Genomic DNA, 8,556 nt, shown 5'->3' with positions numbered 1-8,556 from the left:
ATCCATATGTGGATTTCGTGGTATGGATTTGGACCCTGGGCAGGACACCAACTCGCAGGCCGAGCTGGCTCGAGGGCGACCAGACCGTAACCGGCAGCTTCCTGCTCGATTTAGGGATTGCGAGACGGATATCCATCCGCGAAAGTCCAGGCAAGGCCCCTTGTCAGATCGTGGCTCGAGACAATGCGATGATGGATCAGGCAAGCCATCAGGATCATTAGGAATCGATGACATGGGAAAGGATCACCGACACTATTTAAGACTGTCCATCATGACTGCCTGGCAGAAACTAAACGAGTACTACACCAAGCTTGGAGACTCGCCGTTGTTCGCTGCATCCATCATCCTCCACCCATCACTCGGTATGAACTATCTGGAGGTGAACTGGGCGTCGGAAGAGCAGCTTGTGTGGGTGAGGGATGCCAAAATTGGAAAAGCTGAAGCCTACGTGGAATGGAATGGAATCGATATGGATCCACATTATGGATCCATATGTGGATTTCGTGGTATCGATTTGGACCCTGTCGACATCCTTAAGCGTACCAAGGACGACAACTGAAGTTAGCGTGTTCAAGCAATGGATTAAAAGCAGGACAGCGAAGACTACGGTGATGGGAAGCGAGCTTGAGCGGTATCTGCGGCTAGAGCCGAAAGAGACTGAGGATCCAATCGAGTGGTGGATGGCTCACCAGGGACAATTCCCGATGATCAGCCAATTGGCTCTCGATATACTCGCGATACCGGCGATGGCGACTGATTGCGAGAGGTCGTTCAGCCTAGCCAAGCTAACGCTGACGACGCAGAGGCTTTCGATGACGACGGAAACGCTGGAGAAGTTACAATGCCTTAAGAACTGGGTCAGACATGGTGCGGTGAAGCTAGGGGCGACAATAGGTGGGGGGGAGGAGGTCCAATGGGAGATTGGAGATGTTAGCATGGAAGCATAGAGGGTAAGATTTGAAATATTTGAAATATTTGAATAAATATTTCAAACAACAAATCCAGTCTTGAGAGTTATCAAATATCTCAAATATGACCCCGGATTTGATTTGTTTGATTTGAGGGCAGCGCTGCCTGTGGCCGTGAAGAACTGATAATGCCCCCTCACGTCACTGTAGCTATCGTGGTATAAGTGAATCGCCTCAATGCGTGCGGTAGACAAAGCAGAGCCTTTTCCTTTGGTAAGAGTTCTCTATTTCCACATCAAATACTATCGTGAAGATATATAATGTACTTCAAGATCCCTCTCGGCGGCATCCCAGATATCTTGCATGCCTCGCCGCCTAGAGAAGGGCTGCTTTGCCATCTCTATCCTTACATTCTGCTCAACGCTCTCGTCCTCAGCCTTATCCCAGTCAAGATAACTCATCATCTCCTCCTTAGTCCACTCTCTCATGTTAGTTCCGGCCCTACAACGCCTCCCCATTTGCTTATAGTCAAGGCACCAGTTATATTCCGCTTTGCTATAGCGTTGAGGCAACCCCATAGCCCTCCGATACTGCTGGTTAGTCTTGAGGCCCCCTTGAGGCAGTGTAGCATACCAAGCTTCTCGTGCTTCCTTATATCGTTGGAAAATAGCACGGGGGTCATCAGGTTGTAATACAGGCACACGTGGTGTAGTAATAGCTGCCGATTTAGCTGTTGGAGGAGATACCATATGGGTTGTTGTGTGTGTCGTCATATGCGTTGTTGTATAAGCTACAATCTCGGATATAACGGAGACTCCTGATGGGGATGATGGGGATAGCGAGCGGGTTACAGAGCGAGTAGCTGTATGTGTTAATGTGTGCGTTGTCGTGGTGATCGGAGGGGGGGGGCTCCAATAGATCTTCGTATCGCAATGGGCACGCTTTCGATGTCATCTTATGGCCATAGTTATGGCATCTCGAGCATTTTGGCAGTGCCCTTGGCTGTGATGCCTTTTCAATGGCTTCGAAGGCAGAAGGCTCACGCTGCGTGCTTGACGATGGCAGTGTCGAATTAGCTGCTAGGCGATCAAATAGCTTGCGAGGCTCGACAATAAGCTGGGGGGTTCCTGAGCGTTGGAGGTGCCAATGTGAATGGAAATGGTATAGTTGAAGGGGCAGACCTCGCGCCAGTAAAGGCTGAAGGTTATGAGCGCAAGGTAGACTGAGAGTCTTTGCGAAGACCCCTGTACACGCGGGAATCTCCTTTAATAGCCGTGCCCGTTGACCATCAACCTTCCGCAGGGCTTCGTGTGAGATCCAGCCGCGGATATTGCCATATAACACCCCAGATATATCGAGAGGTGTGGTGATCTGCTGCTTGGCCTGGTTGGCCTTGAGCTCGGAAAGCTGATTCGATAGAACAAGCTTGATGATCCTCCAGGCCTCAAAGAGGTCAACTTGAGAGTGTTTCAAATGACTCTTAATGAGCTGATGAATGCCCTCGGCCCGAGAGGTAACAAATTGCTCGAAGTGAAGATGTTGGTGAACCCAAGCCTTGACGAATCTCTGCTTATGGGGATCTAGCCAGGTCTCCAAGATATAGCCTACTTCTTCAACGTGCATAGGAAGGTAATGCTTCTTCCACTTCTTAAGCCTCTCGTTGTATATATCTTCAGTTGGTGAGGCAACAATCCCATGCCATAGGTCATAGAATTGCTTCCACTCTTCTTGCCCCTTAGGGCTGCCCTTATGTCGAGTAAATATAGGCATACAATGTGTCAGGACGGCCTTATTAATATGCCATAGGCATAAGAGTAAGGCTGGCTCAGGGAAGCAAGAAGAAGAGGAAATGGCATTTATACAAGCAAGGCAGCGATCTGTGAGTATTACAGAAGGAATAGCTACCCCGTGAAGCTCATACATATGCCTCAACCGTTCAAGAGCCCAGATGAAGTCATTCTCTTCCTCGCCGCTAAGGAAGGCAAATGCAATACAGAAGGATCGTTGACAAGCATCAATACCAACTATATCGAGAAGGGGCATCTTGTACTTATTGGTCTTATACGTACAATCCAATAGAAGCACTTCAGGATATAATTTGAGGTATTCCAGTGACTGCGGATGTGCAAATAATACTGCTGTAACTCTGCCACCCTCGTCGAGGCGAATCTCGCTCCAGAAGCCCTCGCTATTGAGCAGCGCTCGCAATAGTCCAGACCATTTGGACTATTAGTCCAGACTGCAATCCAAAATCAACAATCAATCCACGACGGGCGTTCGTGGATTGACGGCTAGGATGATGCGTCCCTTGAAACGAGCCGTGTTGATCGGATCGCACCAATAAATTGATCGGAAATATCCAAAATAAAATGGTTGGTACAGCAACAATCATGGGTGCCCTGGTTTTGTAACACCATACCAACAACCTAGCGTTCTTAGCGTCCACACCGGGCGTCCGTATTCCCTGCCCTGATCTACAGTCTGGACTAACAGTCCAAATGGTCTGGACTATTGCGAGCGCTGCTATTGAGCTGATCAGCAAGGGCATGTATGTTGCTTTGACCCTTGGCAAGATCCCGTTTGCCTCGTGCAATGCAGTTATAGATATCTTGCTGTGTGGCAAGTGTATCTGAAGTCGTGCGCAAATAGGATCTGATCTCCTTAGGCGCAATACCGGCGTTGGCGAGCTGGTGGACTGTTGATTCATCTGAGCTTGACAATTGACGATGTACTGGATGTGCCACTTGGTGGAAACTTGGTTCATGATTGTGTTGATCGAAGCCAGGGCCGGGACGATGCCTCAGGCTCCATTGAGTCCCGCATAGGCTCTCCTTTGCTATCACAGAGAAGAGGCATCCCGTACGACGTGATGCAGTCTTGCGTATCCGTTTCTTAGGGGATGTAGAAGGGGCACGCCCTCCTCCGCGGTCACATATAAAGGTAACCCTAACTCTCCCATTGGTAGTCTTACAAGACCTTTGGGAGATAAAGGCGTAGCCTCGTGGCGCTGCCCAAGCGTTAATTGCTCTTACTAGTTCCTCTCGTGAGCTAAATTCGCCTTCAGGAGGAAGAACATCCCTGGGGAAGCCATGAGAGTCACCAATTGGATCCATTATAGCAGAAGCAAGGCGCGGCAATAAGAATTAATACCGTAGAAGCGGTTGATTGCTAAATATGGGGTTAATCTGCGGTGTATGGCCGCTTTGCAATTAGGCCACATATGCCTCTTACATAACGGGATCTGTCGCACTGAGCGTGCTTAAAGGGTTAGAGTGAATATGATGAGCAGCAGCAAATGTGTTGATTGATTGTCTTAAGTTCTCTCTTGTGCGGGGTATTCCATCCCGCAGAGTTACTTAAAGCATACAGCTAGATTACTAATGCCTACCCTGCGACAGGATCTTATTTGTACGCCTCGAGCGTACAGTATATCACGTGACCTTATTTGTACGCTCGAGCGTACATGTATGAGGGGCCGTATTTCAACCTGCGCTTAGTCATCATTCATGAAATTCGCGCGCCCGGGCGCGCGATTGGTCTCATTCAACTTATAATAAAATTAAAGAAAATTATGATAAGAAAATTAAGATCATAGGCATATTTATGATGCTATTACATATTACATACAGAATTTTTATAATGTAATATGAATGAAATGTTAGGTTATTATAGAAAACGTAAAGAAATCTAAATGCGCATCCGGGCGCGCGTGTAGCGGGCGCCCTCCATGGAATGGATGGAAATGGATGCACGGACCATCCATTTCCACGCCGTGGATACGTGGACGGTGGACGTGGAATGGATCGCCAGCCTGTTGATCGGTTAGTTGTAGACCGATTAAAGTACTTTAGCCACTCAAGGCCCAGTTCGTTATTTGTCCAGCCATTTTGGCTCATTATCTGTTCTTCTAGATCAGATAGTTTGCGTGATTTCGGGATAGTGTCGCGCTGGGAAAGAATGCCTTGCTGCCGACGCCAAAGGGTTGTAAGGCTAACTTTGTAGATTTTTGCGGCGCGTCGGAGACTTGGTTTTGGGTCATTTTGAAGAGCTTAAATAGCAAGCAGGATATCAGCTTCTTTATTTAACTGTCACATATTGGGTGGTTGAGAATCAATTGATCAACTAGAAATGATGTAGGTTGAGGGATTTTTGTTCCACTCGCTTGTCTGTTTCACTCGCTTATCATGTAGGTTAAAATAGCTTAATGTATCTTATGCTCCTAGAGGGAACCTAAGCGGCCATATGGTTGCCAGCCAGAATATCCATTAAGTTAAATTAAAATCCCAACCCTTACACCCAAGAGATGGGTATTACTTGAAGCATCCATCCGATGCTCTGTCGCCCTTTATACAACAGCTATCGGCTTCGGAGTTAGGTTTCGGGTCTTGCAGAAGGTCGTAACAGGTTCGATAAAATTCGGGGCCATTGATTGCCACATCGGTCTTTTCACACTAGAATATCCAATAAGTTGCCGCACCTAATTGTTGACCGACGATATCATACCCATATATCCCCATTTTTGTAGATGGCTATAGTAAGTCAGCAAGTGCCACTCGTATAAACATAAAACCTCTTACATATCGCGCGGTGTTTACCACTGCCGCAGGCCTTGATCGTGGCACAGTCATTGGGGGTTCCCGTGCTAGGGTATTTCATACATCGGCACTGGTCCCAGTCTTCTGCCGAGGCAGTCTGCCTAGTGATGTTGTACAGTATGTACAACCGTGTTGTACGTACGTACGTACAGAAAGAAAAAGTACGTACACGTACTATGTACGTACAATGGGTTCCATAATAATCCTAATAGGGGAATTTGTGGGTCATATTATACAAATACGGGGGGCTGTACAAAAACTCCGTTGGCTGAGCAGCTCAACACACTCTGCCATTCTCTCCCGATTGAAGGTATCGCCAAAAAGATGGCGCCCACCCAAGCTAACGCTGCCTTCGTTTGGCGACAGTTTATCGACCTCGGCCGCTCTAACTCCAAGAAAAGCAAGCGATACAGATGCCGTCACTGCCAAAAAGATTTTGCAGCGACCTCTGTTGGGAGACCGAAAGAGCATCTCGCTGCGTGTGAGAAATGGCAAGCCAAGCAGCGACAAGAGCGTCAAACTCAAGATAACGCTGGCTATCTTCCCTCCTACTCAGAAGCCATACAAAAGAAGATAACCGAGGTCGGAATTCAGCATATCTCGCAGGACGAGAGTCACAGTTATGCCTATGATGCCGCCGCTGCTGTAATCGCCGGTGGTCGGCCCTTCAGCCTCTTCGAGAGCCGCCGTTGGCGTTATTTCTTCACTCGCATTAAGCCTGGCTGGAAGCCTCCTAGCCGCGCCGCCATCACGAGAATTCTTCCCGACTTCTATCAGGAACTCTATGACGAGGTTTTCAAACGCATTACCAGCTTTGAATGGCTCAACATCATATTTGACGCTTCAGATAATGTCTCGGGTCACAGAATCGTTAATATCTCGGTACAGCTACCAGACGGCCCAGCCTTCTACTGGAAAACGTTTGACACGGGAGACGAACAGCACACAGCGGAGAATTGGGTGAAGCTGATATGGGGAGAAATGCAGCAACTGTGCGGCGGTGATCTCTCCAGAATCAATTCTATCTGTACAGATACCGAAAACACGATGCGCTCTGTACACGGCTTGCTAGGGAGATTCCCAGAGCTCTCACATATCAACTTCTCTCTATGCGATTCTCACGGCCTTCAGCTTCTAATTAAAGATATCCTTCTTCTTCCATTCTTTGAGGATCTCTGTAATAACGTCAGCACCCTTCTCAAGTTCTTCTCACGGTCTAAATTACAATTGCAAAGATTGAGAATGTGCCAACGCACAAGGTGGAACGGAGTAACTCGCGCGCTGATCAGAAGGTAACGGTAAATCGTTAGCTGTGACTGAGAAATCGATATACTAACTCGCTCGTTCCGAATAGCATAATTACACGCTGGGGTTCTCAGTACAATTCTTTCTTCTCCCTCCTCCGTTCTCGAGACCCTGCCAGAGACTGGTCTATTCGAAAAGACGTACGGGATGAGCTGCGATCTCAAGATTGCCCCGTTCTCCTGCCCGAAGCGGTTCGAATCATCAAAGACAACAGCTTCTGGCTAAAACTGGAGGCTGCGATCGCTGTGCTAAAACCCGTGAACGAATTTCAACACGCTTCCGAGGCTGATGGGGCGGGAATCGCACACGTTGTAAATCGCTGGCTGCAAATCAAAAGCAAATGGTCTGAGATGGGAGAGGCTGATCAGTTTCCTGATATTCCGTGGGACGACATTGACGCTATATTCAAAGCCCGGCTCGATAAGCAGACGTACGATATACATTGGATCGCCGATGCCCCTCCGGCCTGATACAACAGGTCCAAATTCGAAACTGCCGCCTAGCGTCTTTGCGCGCGTACAAGAGTATATGCAGAAACAGCTGAAAAACGACGACGAATATCACCGTGCCCTTTCCGAATTCACACACTTCCGAATGCGTACAGGCGGCCCAGACGGCTTGTTTAATAAGCACAGCGCTGTATACGATGATGGCTTCAAGCCAGCAATGGCGTGGCAGTGCCTCCTCAACCAGGGCTCGATTCTGGCTAGAGTAGCCGTGAAGGTAATGAACACGCTTGCGAACTCTGTGCCCTCAGAACGAAGTTTCTCTGCTATTAATTTCATACACACGAAAGCTCGAAATCGCCTTACGCCCATGCACGCTGACATGCAGGCTTTCATTTTTATGAACGACCGCGTATTAGATCGCCTTAAGGATCAGAAGTACGCCCATAAAAAGCGCTGGGCGGATCTTGAGGAGAAGGACTGGCTAGGACTCGAAGATTCATATCTCGAGTTATTTGTGAATGCGCAGGGCAAGAAGGTCTGGATGGATGGTGTGATGGCCTCCACCAGTGGAGATTTTGAGTGGGAGGGTGTATTACAGTCGACGGGTGATATATTGGGGGTTGGCACTGAGGTGGAATCAGAGGTTTGAGGCCAAAATGGCAGAAGACGAGGACCGTGAGAAGCCTACTAAGTTACCAGTATTACCTAAAAAGGAAGGGGGACATTTGTATGGTACATATTTGTACGTACAATAAGGTTGTACGTACGTACAGCGGCTAAAATACAGTACGTACGTACGTACGTGTACAAGAAATTGCATCACTAGAGGCAGTAGTTAAGTACCTAAAAGCTTAATTAGAAATCGAGCAAATGGGGTTCGAATCTACTCTTTACAGCAAAACCATTGCAAGTGCGGGATTCATGGTTGGTAACACGGGAAGGTAGCGTATTGAAGTTCAGGCTTCACGGAGATAACTATCGAGTCTTTCCGATATTTTCTGAACTGGGTCGTATCTACCGTATATCTAACCAACGGATCAGACGTGCGGCAAGGAGAAGTGTTTCCCTTTGTGAGGTAATATATGTTCGTCGCTTAGGATTAAACTCCAGCGATAGAGTAATAGTTGGGCAGAACGCAGGTTTCTCTTCCTTTAAGTACTTAAAGCACATTGATAATCCATATATTATTAATAACCCTGTTATAGTATACCGTGTGGTGCAATAAGTTTGAGGATCTTTGAAGGTCGTGTTCATCTGCCGATTTGATTTATCTGCCGGTCTTACAGTGGGATGCAAAAA

The 8,556-nt window shown here is 47.7% G+C and overlaps 3 protein-coding genes across 3 annotated transcripts; 2 read left to right on the top strand and 1 right to left on the bottom strand.

Annotated features, from left to right (window-relative positions):
- Window positions 1–3,165: 3,165 nt before the first annotated feature.
- FOXG_20979 (uncharacterized protein) lies at window positions 3,166–4,173 on the bottom strand. Its single transcript, XM_018401308.1, has one exon. The coding sequence runs from the start codon at window positions 4,019–4,021 to the stop codon at window positions 3,395–3,397; it is 627 nt and encodes a 208-aa protein (XP_018251973.1). The 5' UTR covers window positions 4,022–4,173; the 3' UTR covers window positions 3,166–3,394.
- A 1,654-nt stretch (window positions 4,174–5,827) lies between these two features.
- Window positions 5,828–7,906, top strand: FOXG_20978 (uncharacterized protein; the record flags this gene model as incomplete). Its single annotated transcript, XM_018401307.1, has 3 exons — window positions 5,828–6,795; window positions 6,858–7,238; window positions 7,312–7,906. 3 exons carry the CDS (start codon window positions 5,828–5,830, stop codon window positions 7,904–7,906), a joined length of 1,944 nt encoding a protein of 647 aa, XP_018251972.1.
- Window positions 7,907–7,913: 7 nt separating this feature from the next.
- FOXG_20977 (uncharacterized protein) lies at window positions 7,914–8,202 on the top strand (the record flags this gene model as incomplete). The annotated part of the gene is made up of 2 exons (XM_018401306.1): window positions 7,914–7,989; window positions 8,117–8,202. 2 exons carry the CDS (start codon window positions 7,914–7,916, stop codon window positions 8,200–8,202), a joined length of 162 nt encoding a protein of 53 aa, XP_018251971.1.
- Between the last annotated feature and the right edge of the window lie 354 nt (window positions 8,203–8,556).

The sequence above is a fragment of the Fusarium oxysporum genome, chromosome 3, assembly GCF_000149955.1.
Source record: "Fusarium oxysporum f. sp. lycopersici 4287 chromosome 3, whole genome shotgun sequence".
NCBI classification, from domain to species: Eukaryota; Fungi; Ascomycota; class Sordariomycetes; order Hypocreales; family Nectriaceae; genus Fusarium; species Fusarium oxysporum.
The sequence above is the reverse complement of the archived record's forward strand: the minus strand, read 5'-3'. Positions and strand labels throughout refer to the sequence as shown.